At 39.4% G+C, this 13,909-nt stretch overlaps 1 protein-coding gene across 1 annotated transcript; it reads left to right on the top strand.

Annotated features, from left to right (window-relative positions):
* Window positions 1–5,776: 5,776 nt before the first annotated feature.
* LOC117522977 (serine/threonine-protein kinase Nek2-like) lies at window positions 5,777–8,089 on the top strand. The gene is made up of 4 exons (XM_034184395.1): window positions 5,777–5,869; window positions 7,081–7,298; window positions 7,412–7,649; window positions 8,003–8,089. The coding sequence occupies exons 1-4, from the start codon at window positions 5,777–5,779 to the stop codon at window positions 8,087–8,089; spliced, it is 636 nt and encodes a 211-aa protein (XP_034040286.1).
* The last annotated feature ends 5,820 nt before the right edge of the window (window positions 8,090–13,909 follow it).

A 13,909-nucleotide genomic window follows, 5' to 3' on the forward strand; every position in this document is an offset into this window, starting at 1 on the left:
ACTTGTCTGTCTTAGGTAGGAAGGCCGATGCTGTATGGGACAGGAACAAGAGGGTAGCTCAGGAGCTTTTCCAAATCCAACCTTTCTGGCATCTGTTGTGATTTTACCAAGAGTTGGAAGGCAACATTGCCTTGTTGTTTATACACTACGGCCTTTTTGAAGATGTCATTCTGATGGACTTGTTCATATCACACAGGGTTTTGAGCTTCAGATGCTTGATTGGTTGGTTCAAAGAAATTTTCACCATTTTCCTTCCTGTTTGAAATGAAGTCTTCCTTTGCATCTCTACCAGCAGATTCTGTTCTGACGATGTCGTGTTCAACAGTGGCTGATGCAGGGGCTCCTGATGACAAACAGTAGACCTTGACTTTGTCTGGCATATCGAAGGGGTTGCTGAAGTTACCGATTGTTTCAGCAGTCCTGACAACTTGTCTTTCACTCCTTCTTCTGTCAGCGCTGCAAACATCCTGATGTTGGTTACCATGATACTGGTCATCAGCCTTGTCTGCCAGTCTGCAGCCTGCAGATATTTTGCTCATTCACTGGCAGACCGGATCCACCACTGATAGGCACCGTAATTGGTATGGAGATGAATTAAATTGGTTTAAAGATGACAGTACAGTATTGAGATTCATATTTATAGACAATGGACCCAGAAGCAGAACCATTATGGTGTGACATTTTGCAGCTTTCATGAACACTTGATAGGCCTATTTCATGAGAAAATGCTATAAATTCAAGAACAGCAGGCCCAATAGTGCCCAGCAAATCAAATGAAAAGATATTGTAAAATCCTTATACACTTATTCAGGTTAATTATATATATGAGGAAGCATTATTCCAACCCAGGAGTGAGCAATCATGTCCCCTGAAGGGCCAAGACACTGCAGGTTTCCCTTTCTACCAATCATCACAGTAGGTGATTTCATTGATGTTCAGGTGTTTATGTTCACAGAAGAAGCTCATCAGCAAACCCACCTGCTGAGGTGATTGGTTGCAAGGAAAACCTGCACTGTCTCGGCCCTCTTACCTCTCATTTATTCAGAGAAACCCAATTTATTTGCAGTCGAAGTCCATTTCTACCGAGGTAAACCTTATGGCCCCTTCACACACAGTGCAAAGTATGGATGGCGTTTGGATGAAAATGGTGACACAGCGCAAAACAATTCGAACATCGCACCGACAAGCAGGCATGCACAAACCCAGTGTGCGAGTTCGTGCACACGCCAGTGTCTTTTGAGCAGGAACAGTGCCAGGTGCAGCACATGTGGTATAAATAAAAAAATAAAAACCAGCCAGTACCTGTGGAACCACATCGCCCCGCTTAAGTGGAATAATTTTTTTTAAAAAGAGAAAAACACCACCCACTGGACGCGAGCTCACGCCTTTCAAAAGCTCTGATTACCAGTCAGAGACCTTACCACTGGGCTATAGAGCTGTTCTTTGAAAGCTATCATGCCAAGAGTGCGACTGGCCACACATTTTCTAAGTGCCATGCGAGCGGTGTCAGATGTTCATGCATGTCACCTGGAATTTGGCCTTTTATTGTGGACAGTCTAAGGCACACCTGTGCACTAATCATGGTGTCTAATCAGCATCTTGATATGACACACCTGTGAGGTGGGATGGATTATCTCAGCAAAGGAGAAGTGCTCACTGTCACAGATTTAGACTGGTTTGTGAACAATATTTGAGGGAAATGGTGATATTGTGTATGTGGAAAAAGTTTTAGATCTTTGAGTTCATCTCATACAAAATGGGAGCAAAACCAAAAGTGTTGCGTTTATATTTTTGTTGAGTGTAAATCAAAAGTACATTTTAGATAAGAGCATTCATTTTATGATGTAAAATCCCTGAAATAGGTTCATCCAAAGCAAAGTAAATGACATCTATATGACACCAACCCCAAAAGTTCAGATTTGCCGCGTCACTGGAAAGGGGTTAAAAAGTCGTGTCGCAGGTAGTGAGAATGATAATTTTTTTCTGTTAACATCCTTAATTTGTAAAGTAGGAACCAGGACATCCAGAAAGTACCAAACCAAGTTTAATGGACTCTCAGCTGTCATTCATATCAATATGATCAGCACACATTATTCCACATAAAGGAGCATATGGAGGATGTTTGTGTTACCTGGGCCAGGTACGTGGAGTTTTTCCCTCCAAATTTCATATGCGCCACGTCATCTCCTGAGTACCTGCTGCTAGCAAAGCACCGTGGCTGGAGAAGGAAGCATGGATCCAGAGCTGGTGTCCAGGCCAGACTGAGGAAACAGCAGAGGGAAAGATCATTGGTGTGAGGGTTCAGATTTGCTGTGGGTGAGTGGTGCCTTTGTCCGGTACCAGTCTGTGAGGTAGGATGGGACCCAGCCCATGTGTCACCGCTGTCCACCAGAGTGAAGTTGGTTACCAGTTACCAGTTACTTATTCAGACACTTATTTTGCTTTTTTGTTTTGTTTTGTTTTGTTTTTTTGGTGGCCAAGTGGTTAATGCGCTTGGTTTCAGTTCAGAAGGCTCCAGGTTCAAATCCCACCCCTGCCACATTTCTCCATGTAATGTGGAGTTGCGTCAGGAAGGGCTCCGGCGTAAAACCTGTGCCAATTCAACATGCAGATCCAACTTGGATTTGCTGTGACGACCCTGAGTGCAAACAAGGGAGCAGCCGAAGGGACTTACTTTTACTTTTTTTTTTTTTGGTATGAATGACATCTAGCAGATCCACAGAGATGCGTAATATAGGAAATTGGTCTGAAATTGCAAATATCTGTCTGAATATCTGTCCAGTCCAGTCCAGACACTTATTCGGCCAAAAAAAAATTGTTTATTTTTTGGTCAAAATGGCATTGTTTTCATCCAAAGAGATGATTAGTATATATTTTGACTGAAAGAATTGGGCTACAACTGTAAATCAGGCTGAAATTGTGAATATCTATCTGAATATCTGTCCAGACACTTATTCAGTTACCAGTTACTTATTCAGGCACTTATTTGACATTTTATTATTATTATTATTATTTTATTTTTATTTTGTATGAATGACATCCAACGGATCCACAGAGGTGCATAATATAGGAAATCGGCCTGAAATTGTGAATATCTGTCTGAATATCTGTCCAGTCCGGTCCAGACACTTATTCTGCTGGAAAAAAAAATATATATATATTTCTTAGTCAAAATGGCACTGCTTTTGTCCAAGGAGATGATTAATATAGGTTTTGACTGAAGAAAATTGGGGTACAACTGTAAATCTGGCCGAAATTGTGAACATCTGTCTGAATATCTGTCCAGTTCAGTCCAGACACTTATTCACCTGAAAAAAAAGTTGTTTTTTTTTGTTTGTTTTTTGTCAAAATGGCATTCTTTTGGTCCAAGGCGATGATTAATATAGGTTTTGACTGAAAAACAAAACTGCGTTACAAATGCAAATCAGGCGGAAGCTGCGAATATCTGTCCAGTCCAGACATTTATTCAGTTGCCAGTTACTTTTTTATTTAAAAAATTGTCAAAACCTATATTATATTAATCATCTGCTTGGACAAAAACAATGCCATTCTGACCAAAAAAATGAACAATTTTCTTTTTCAGCCAAATAAGTGTCTGGACTGGACTGGACAGATATTCAGACAGATAGTCCCAATTTCAGGCTGATTTCCTCTATTATGCATCTCTGTGGATCGACTGGATGTCTTTCATACCAAAAATAAAAATAAAAACGTATTAAAAATTGTTGAATAAGTGCCTGGACAGATATTCAGACAGATATTCACAATTTCAGGCCGATTTCCTATATTATGCGTCTTAGTGGATCCACTGCATGCCTTTCATCGCCGCCCCCCCCCCCCCCCCAAAAAAAAGTCAAATAAGTGTCTGAATAAGTAATTGGTAACTCAATAAGTGTCTGTGTCAATAAGTGTTCACATTGTCATTATGGGTTTTTGTGTCTAGAATTTTGAGGGGTAACCATGAATTTCACCCATTTTGGAATCAGGCTGTAACATAATGTGGAAAAAGTGCATCTCTGTGAATACTTTCTGGATGCACTGGATCTGACACACTGGAAACAATCAACCAAAAGCAAATTGAAATGCTATTTGGCCCTAAAATAAAAAGGTTGCACAATACCTGAGCACTGTGACTGATCCGAAGCTCAGGAAATCCTTGACTGTCTGCAGACTCAGTGAGTTCAGCCTCACTATCAAAAAGGCAGCACAGACAGACCTGCTCCAAAGAAGACAGACTGTGTACTGACTGTGGTCCAACTCTCTGTACACCCCAGTACACATACAAAAAACACAGAAATACACCTGTTGCAGTGTTCAGCTCTTATTTGTATTTAAACTTTTAATTGCAGTCTTTACATATTTCTACCTTTAAGTTATTTCTAACTTCTATATATCTCCTTTAAATCGCAAAAGTTTATTCTTCTGTTAATATTTACAGTTAATTGTCTCGTATGTACACAAGCCTTTTTTAATTGCAAAATTATAATAATGCTCAACTGTTTACATGCCTTATCTATAGTATGTTTTAAGGTATATATTTTTCTTGAAGTGAAAGGACAATTTTTTATTTATTTTTTTATTTTAGAAGCTGTATTCCTTTGTTTTATGTCACACTAGCTTTGGTAATGTAATGCCAATAAAGCGCATCCTCTTTAGGTTGTACCCGCCTCGCGCTCTGTGACTGCTGGGATCGGTTCCAGCAAACACCCCGCGACCCTTAAATGGAGTGAGTGAGTGAGTGAGTGAGTGAGTGAGTGAGTGAGTGAGTGAGTGAGTGAGTGAGTGAGTGAGTGAGTGAGTGAGTGAGTGAGTGAGAATCACATGGATTTTGCGGGTGCTTTTTTTTTTTTTTTGGAGCTGGAGCTGGAGCTGTCCACGGTGCTGACCTATTCTTTCAGCCTACGTGCTCAGCAGGGGACAGAGGTCCTGATTTATTAAGATCTCAGAAACGAGTGCAAAATTACGTGGGCAGGCTGCTCCATGTGGATCCAACACTCTCATTATAAATGACAGCTTCCTCTAATCCAAACAAAACCTTCTTTCAAATCATTTCTCTGAGCAGGAGTTGACTTGCAGTGTGTGCCAGGCGCGCGTCATTACGCACAACCTGTGAGACAAAACTGCGTTCACACGCTGACAAAGAAAGAAAGAAAGAAAGAAAGAAAATCTGCTGTTGATGGCATCGATTGTTTGCAAGTTTGAAACTTTGGCGTTCAGATTACCGTCCCAGCACAGCACTCAATAAATAAATAAATAAATTATTGAAATAATAATAATAATAATAATTTATTATGAGTAATAATAATAATAATAATCATGAGAAATCATTGTAACTCACTTTAAATCATTTAATTTATTTCGTGCGTGTTTCTTTTAAATGTATCCATGTGTAACAGGTACCAAAAACAAACGCACATATCAGAGCGTGTGTGGGACATCATGACTGTGGGTAAAGGACACACAGAGTTTGAACATGCTTATCAATGCCTTTTCAAACAAACAAACAAAAAAAAAAACATACAAAAACATTCTCCAATTTAAGACGTTTAATTCTTGTTTTTATATGTCTGTTTGTTGTAATAGCCATGTTAGGTTTAATCCATATTAGCTCAGGACACAAATGTGACCTTGATTTCGAGCAACTGCAACGTCAGAACACAGGTCACGCGCCCTTGACCTCGAACACCTCAAACGTCATAAGGTCAGTTGTTCAGGATATTCAGTGTTGGTCAGTTGGTGGAAAGAGCAGGTCAGAACTTAAGGTCAGAGTTACAAAATGTCTTCAATGAAAGACTTTGAGGTGCTGAAAACAGTCGGTTCTGGTGCTTTTGGGAAATGCCAGAAAATTCGAAGAAAGTCTGATGGGAAAGTAAGCAAATCTAACGATTTTCTACGAAGTGTTTTCACTAACGGTTTTCACTAACGGTTTTCATCGTAAAACTATCTGGGATAAGTCTGAGTACACTGTCAAAATACCGTTTCTTCTAGTCATAAAACAGATCAAACTATCTTCACTTGAAAATGTGAACATTAAAACTTGAGAAATCATATTGATTTGGAGACGTTTTATTGGAGCCGGAGCTGCCCACGGTGCTGACCTGCTGTTTCAGGCCCCGTGCACAGCACCAGACACACGTCCTGATTTATAAGATCTCACAGAACGAGTGCTGAATTGTGCCGACATTGCAAACTTTTGTGCGTTTGGGCGGAGACAGATTTGCGGATGATTTACTAAGAGTAAATGTGCAGTTGTAGAAAGCAGAATGTAAAAGAGGATTTTGCACGTGTTCATGAAAATCCAGTAAGGTATGTCTTCCATAACACTCTAAGAAATAAAATGTTGAATTTAATTGATAAAGTTAAGGTAACTTTTTCCACATAACTGTCAAGTGCAAAACAATATTGGGATTTAAGTAATGTTTCATTTGATTTAATTCATTTCAGCTACAATGATGTTTTGCACTTAATTGACAATATTATGTGGAAAAAGTTACCTTAACTTTATCAATTAAATTCAACACTTTATGCCTAAGAGTGTATGTTGCATATTCCATTTCTAAGGTAGAACTCTACTAGTGAATGAAACTACAAAATGAAGTGAAATCAGCACATAAGTAAAGCTACTGGACACAGGTGCAAAGCAGATCTGATATAAACAGAAGAGAACTTGAACTGCAGTTTGCAGTAGTTTTTACAGATGTTAATGTTTAGTGAACAGGCCCAGAATGTGTGGTTTCCTTTTATGATAAAAATGCCACTATAAATTAATGTTTAATTATGATGTTCTGTGTTCCTTGATTGGAGAAATCAGCGATAAAAAATGAATGGATGATTGTGTTAAAGTAGCCTGTTTGCATGTTCTAACAGTTTTTGGCACATTTGGGTAGACACACTCTGAACTGCATATTTGTTACTAAAGCTGAATCTTTTTATATGTCAACTGTTGACTATATCAGAATTTTCTTCATTATTAACAATAAAATTGACACATATATAATATTGTGAGAACTGACACATATGGTCATGTTGAATTCTATGTATTTAAGGTTTGTTTTTAATGAATCCCATTGGTATGTGTAGATCCTTTTATTGAAGGTGGTGAGCACCCTGAAGATGAGGAGGATTCTCCAACAGAAGCTCATCCAGGAAGTCAACCTGCTGAGGGACTTCGACCACCCAAACATCGTGCAGTATTTTGATCACTTCATAGACCAGAAGAACAAAAAGGTCTATGTTGTGATGGAGTACTGCAAGGGTGGTGATCTGGACAGCATCATCAGGGACTGTATCAGGCAAAGGTAAAAACATCATCCTGAATTTGTCTTCATTTTGCATCATTTCTGGGTAGTTTTATGTCTGTGCTTTGTAGAAATCTCTGCAGTATTAACTGGTTGTCTGTTAATTCCAACAGGATTTTCCTCCCGGAGGAAGTCATTCTTCAGGTTTTGGTGCAGCTCACCTCGGCCCTGCAACACTGTCACAGACGCCCTGATGGCAGTATTGTTCTGCACCAGGACCTGAAGCCAGCTAACGTTTTTCTTGACATCAACTTTAACGTTAAGCTGGGTGACTTTGGTCTGGCAAGTATCCTCCCTAGTCGGAATGACTACATCAAGATGCAGACTGGAACTGTTTTCTACATGTGTCCAGTAAGTCATTTTCTTGTTTACTTCTTTATGAAGTACCTTCTTGTCAGAAGAAATTCCAGAGATTTAAAAGTACTGGTCAATGCAAAGCACAAAGGGACCTTACTCAGTAACACCAGCAGTTGACCTACACTTTAAAACACAGTTGTGGGTGGGGAAGCTTCAGGTTCCTTCACCACACGAGTTTGTGACGTCTGGCCAAGAGGTCAGGCTGTCTGCTCCTAAAGTCTGGGACGACGCTTTCAAAAATCATCAAATTCTATAAAGCATAACAACACAAACTGTCATGTTATAAATGTAGAATATCCAACCCAAAACTGTGCAGCTCACATAAATTTGTTTCCTTTGTTTTCCAGGAAAAGCTGAACCAGACTTTTTACCATGAAAAGTCTGAGATCTGGTCCCTGGGTTGTCTCATTTATGAGCTGTGTGCTTTGAAGTAAGTTTTGAAACTCATGACTGAGTGGATGTTCTCAATTTTGTTACCAGCAAAACTGAAAAATTTTGTGCTGAATTTCTCCTCTTCAGGCTTCCGTTTTCTGGCGGAGGAGAGCGTCTGATCAGGAGCATCAACCGTGGGGAGTTTGAACGAATTCCGTCCCAGTATTCAGATGAGCTGAACTCCCTAATTGGTGACATGCTGCAGGTTTTGGTAAGATACATTGTAATTTAGTGTGCTGTCATTTAAAACATTCACCTCTGCCAATTTTACACGAGGTTGCAACAACATGTTCTATCCTGATCGCATGGTTTTGACGAGGGGATCAATTGGTGATTCATCAAACTGAAGTAATGCTTGGGGGTGGGAAGAAATTTGGACAACCTCAGGCCTGAAATGAAGGGTGTCGCAATTATGTGACTGAATCAAAAACATTGTCCTTCAATCAACATCTTGACAAGATCCATATGAAAATCTGTGCGCTTTAGTAGTGCGCACTGATCTGGTTTAGTTTAACCTGTGACATGTGATCAAGGTGACCACTGAGGTCTGGAGAACTCATGGAGCTTTAAAAAAAATTCAAGTTTCTGCCAATAAAAATATTGTTCTGATTGATTTGTGATGTTGTGTTGTTAGATCACAGTCTTCATGATAAATGTTTCTCTTTCTAGGACTTTCTGAGGCCGTCCGTGGAAGACATCCTCCGCAGCAGCCTGCTCTCTGACGTGGTTGCTCAACAAAAGCAGGGAACTGGTGTCTTTGCTCATCAGCTTCCTGCACCCACACCAGCTCCAGACCTCAATCTGCAAGATGTTCCACCAAGGGCACAGAAGCGGAGGCTGGAGGTTGAGCATCATCAGCCAAGCAAGCAGATGCGAGAAGGTCAGTGTTCTCCCCCCAAAAAACAAGGAGCTTATGTTTTCAGTGGCAACTGCTTGTTTGTTAGTTCTCTGGATTACTCACTTTTTCAGTCAGTCTCCACAAAACCTGCTTAAATCATCTTTGGTGGATTTTGATGTGGATCTTGTTTCATCCTTTCATTATGAAATAACTGACAGTTGTCACATTTGTCTCATAAAGAATCAAACAGACAACCTGATAAATGTCTGAGTAACCTTTTGTCTTTGTCATCCACAGGGTCGTGTGACATGGGTTGGTGTGAACCAATAACCAGTCTGAGCTGACCACCGTCAACCCTCACTCGCTGGTCGAGTTTGTCACAAATTTGTTTTTGCTTCTGTCTATTAAAAATGATTATAGTGAAATTAAATATATCTCTTGTTGTTTCTCCTCTTCAATTCACAAAATGGTTTGAGTTTTTGATTCTTAAAAGTTTTCAAACATGTTGTCTCCTCCCACAAACACGATGATCATCATCGACATAAGTTGTCAAGTTGGAAAAGTCATTATGAAATTATTCCTTCATTCATTCACTGTATCTTCTTTTTCCACAATGAGAAGTTAAGAAATTATTATGATGATAATTTTCAGGATTACACCTCCCAGCTGGGAATGAATGCCCCAGGAAGAGTAAGTACTTGGCTGAGGATAGTGAAGTGTGGGATGAGCTGCTTAGTCTGCGGACACCATGACCCAGACACAGATAATCATCAGAAAATGAATGATCCATCATTCATTCATTTTCTGCCTAATATCTGGGCCCAGGTCACGGTGTAATAGTAGAAATAATAATAATAATAATAATAATAATAAGAAGAAGAAGAAGAAGAAGAAGAAGAAGAAGAAGAATACATTCCATTTATAGGGGCCTTTCTAAAAAACCCAAGGACACCAATGCAATGCAGCAATAAGATTTAAAACCATAACAATAAAGAAATTTAAAAAATTAAAAGGACATTTACCAGTTAAAAATAAATTATATAGCAATTTAAAACAAGACAAACGTTATGCAGTGAATGAGTGGGACTCATGGTGAATAGTCTTTCTTGAACAGGTGTGTTTTGAGAGATGATTTGAAAATAACTAGAGTCAGATATTTAGTTTCAGACCAATTTCCTATATTATGCATCTCTGTGGATCCATTGGATGTCATTCATACCAATAAATATAAATAAATTGTCTTATAAGTGTCTGAATAAGTAACTGGTAACTGAATAAGTGTCTGGACAGATATTCAGACAGATATTCGTAATTTCAGCCTGATTTGCAGTTGTAGCCCAGTTTTTTTCAGGCAAAACCTATATTAATCATCTCCTTGGATCAAAACAATGCCATTCTGACCAAAAAAATGAACAATTTTCTTTTTCGGCTGAATAAGTGTCTGGACTGGACGGGACACGTATTCAGACAGATTTTTTGCAATTTCAGGCCAATTTCCTATATTTTGCATCTTTGTGGATCATTGGATGTCATTCATACCAAAAATAAAAAAAATAAACTGTTGAATAAGTGTCTGAATAAGTAACTGATAACTGAATAAGTGTTAATTTCAGCCCGATTTGCAGTTGTAGCCCAGTTTTTTCAGTCAAACATATTAATCATCTCCTTTGACCAAAAGAATGCCAATCATTAACACTGTTCAACAGAATAAAATACATTTCTTTCAAATTGTGTAGTTACAACAATGCAATTTAAGAGACATTTTGCATGTTCTCCCCGTGTCTGTGTGGGTTTCCTCTGGGCACTCCGGTTTCCTCTCACAAGCAAAAACATGCTTATTTAGGGTCTGCTCCTTCTCTGTTTCTGACCAAGGCAGCGTCTCTACATCTAGAGTTGGTCCTGGGCGCCGGACTGTGGTTGGATTGTGTCTTTCAGTAATTAGGATGGTTAAATGCAGAGGACAAATTTTGTTGTGTGTGTGGACAAGGACAATAAAGGCTCTACGAGGTCTGTCAATAAAGTATAGGTCTTTTTTGAAAAAAATAAAAAAGACCTATACTTTATTGACAGCCCTCGTATTCTGTTCTGAAGCACAAAAGCTCAAAAGCCTGCATCAGAGCCCGTAAGTACAAAAGCTCTATTGCAGAAAATAAAGAGGCCAGATACCATGTAGTAGTGAAAACTCAGTTACTGGCAAAGGTGGAAGTGTTGAACTGAGGTTTATATACAGCATTTGTATTATTATTATTATTATTATTATTATTATTTTTTTTTTTTTGCCAGCCTCTTTCTCCTTATGCTTTCCTGGACATCTTCATTCCACCACCAAGTCTCCTTGTCTTCCTTCCACTGTCCAGATGTCACACACAGTACTGTCCTAGTTGTCTCCCTCACCACATCTGCAGTACTTTTCCAGTTGTCCAAAATTGCTTCCCCTCCATCCAGAGCCACTAATTAAGAGCTTGTCTAAATAAAAGTGTCTTAAGCTGCTTTTTAAAACAACTGGACTCAAATAATTCTGAGATTTTCTCAACAGCTTTTTGATTTATTATTCACCCTTGAGAGATCACCTTATGAGAGTGACAATTAAAATACACACAGTAGTGGTCAGATACATGAATGTCCACAACACACAGCTGGTCTATGTTAAGGCCAAAGGAGAAAACAAGGTCCAGTGTATGACCTTTCTTATGTGCAGGACCAGAAACATGCTGCTTAAAATCAAATGACTCTGTGAGTGTCAGCAACTGTGATGCTACATTGCATGAAGTATCATATATTAAAATCTCCAAGAATTAAAACTTTCTCAAGTTTAATAACAGAAGATAAAAACTCAGAAAAATCATCTAAAACCGCACGTGCAGGACCAGGAAGATGGTATATTAAAACACAATAAAAAGAGTCAGCGTTCCCAACCTTTATCATCTGCAGCTCAGAGGAGTTGAACGGGTCCAACCCCATAGGTCTGCAGGAAAAACTGTCCCGGTAGATGAAAGCAAGACCACCTCCTTATGGCAAGCTATCAGTGTCAGAAATACGCCACTTTCAGTCACTTATCACCAAAAATAAAAAATAAAAAAACACCGTTTTGTCAGTTATTACGGCGCTTTTTATGCCGTAATTAAAGACGACGCCGTTAAATGCACCGTAATTTGTCAAACAATACGCCATTTTTCACGCAGCAATGGAGCCCTTAAAAAACACCGTTCAGATGCACACAATGCGCGTAAATAATTACAGCGTAAAAAGCGGTGTAATAACTGACAAAACTGCATTTTTACGGTGTATTTTTGGTGAAACGTGTCTGAAAGTGGTGTATTTGTGGCACGTTTGGCTTGCCATATGGTGTCGTCTTTAATTACGGCGTAAAATGCGCTGTAATAATTGACAAAACGCGTTTTTTTACAGCATATTTTTGGTGAAACGTGTCTGAAAGTAGCGTATTTGTGGCACTCTTGGCTTGTCATACAGCATTGTCTTTAATTACAGTGTACAAAGCGGCGTAATAACTGACAAAACCGCATTTTTTACAGCGTATTTTTGGTGAAACGTGTCTGAAAGTGGCGTATTTGTGGCACTCTTGGCTTGCCATACCTCCTCGCCAGGCAACACGTGGGGTCCCAAACACAGAACAGTCCGGAGGGCACAGCTCTTTTAAATGTGTCCTGTTCCCGCTGCCACGTTTCTGTCAGGAACATGAAATCCAGGCATTCTTCTTTCAATAAATCACCAAGGATAAAAGCTTTATTCGCTATAGAGCGAGCATTCAGCAGGGTGACCTGTATTGGCTTTGCGCACTCGGCCACAGATGCGCGATGAACAGTTGGACATCGCAGCAGAGAAAGGGGACTATATCCACACGCTTGCCCTTGTTTCCAGAGTTGAAGTTTCCCATTTTGAGACAGATGTGGAGTTGCATCATGTCAGGAAGAACCTCTGGTGTAAAACCTGTGCCAGATCAACATGTTGAGTCCACTCTGATCTGCAGTGGCAACTCCAAGTGACAAAAGGGAGAAGCTGAAGGAATTTATTGTGGCTGTACTGTATTTAAGGATCTACCATCAGGTTTACTGGTGCCAAACTGTTTGAATTAAACAGTTATAACACAAGTCATGTGACCAATGCAAAGGCGATGTATGAACTCATATTAGTGTTCATTACCATAGGTGTCTCTAACCAATTCATATCTCCTGTATATAAACTTTGGGCCAATATATTATTTATAAACAGCAGTTTTTCTCTTTTTTTTCCACATAAAAGTTGATTGATTTGGTTTGTATTCCTAATATTTCCAGTAGATGGCACTGCAGAATAGATTTATGAGTTGCCATAAAATATCACAACGTGTTGTGACCAGATGCACACATATAAGACACAAGCTTCTGTTTTTTGTTTTTAAATAAGTCACTCGGTGTGGTCAGTTTAAAAAAAAAAGGAGGAAAAGCAAGTGAGATTTTTCAGCATATCCAGAAATGATCAAAGCAACTTATTGATTCTGTCACTCAAGCTCCATTTCTGCAGCTGATTTCTAAGTTCAAATCCCTCCTGCATTGGGGAATGTACAGTGTGTAGCAGACTGAAACACAACGTTAATTAAACTTACTTTACATGGTTAGAGAGTAGAGTCCTTGAGGTTATATTAACCACTGCTTTCTTTCCCTTATGGCCTGAGGATAGAAACAAAAAAAACACAGACACATATGATTAAGCCAGTCTGCCAAGCACCAGCTGTATCAAGGCTAATGGAATAATTTATCACTATCTGTGATTAGAGGCCTGATCCAGGGCAGGCAGTGACATCAACTTGAGAGGCAGGAGGCAACAGCTGCCTGCTGAGTCTCAGGGTCAAAGGTCACCCAGCTGTTCCACAGTCAATCATCAACAGACCAGAGTGGGCAGGAAGAACTCAAATGTGGAGGCAGTCTTAAGACACCTTGACACTTGCACAAATTTGATCCCCACACGGGAACACAACCTTTTATGC

Source organism: Thalassophryne amazonica, chromosome 13 (assembly GCF_902500255.1).
Source record: "Thalassophryne amazonica chromosome 13, fThaAma1.1, whole genome shotgun sequence".
Taxonomy (NCBI): Eukaryota; Metazoa; Chordata; class Actinopteri; order Batrachoidiformes; family Batrachoididae; genus Thalassophryne; species Thalassophryne amazonica.

What these genes read in the sequence shown, in the direction of transcription:
- LOC117522977 (XM_034184395.1), top strand. Translation starts at nt 5,777, where the DNA reads ATGTCTTCAATGAAAGACTTTGAGGTGCTGAAAACAGTCGGTTCTGGT. An exon ending in GAAGAAAGTCTGATGGGAAA is followed by an intron (nt 5,870 to 7,080) that starts GTAAGCAAATCT and finishes TGGTATGTGTAG; the next exon opens with ATCCTTTTATTGAAGGTGGT. An exon ending in CTGTTTTCTACATGTGTCCA is followed by an intron (nt 7,650 to 8,002) that starts GTAAGTCATTTT and finishes TTTGTTTTCCAG; the next exon opens with GAAAAGCTGAACCAGACTTT.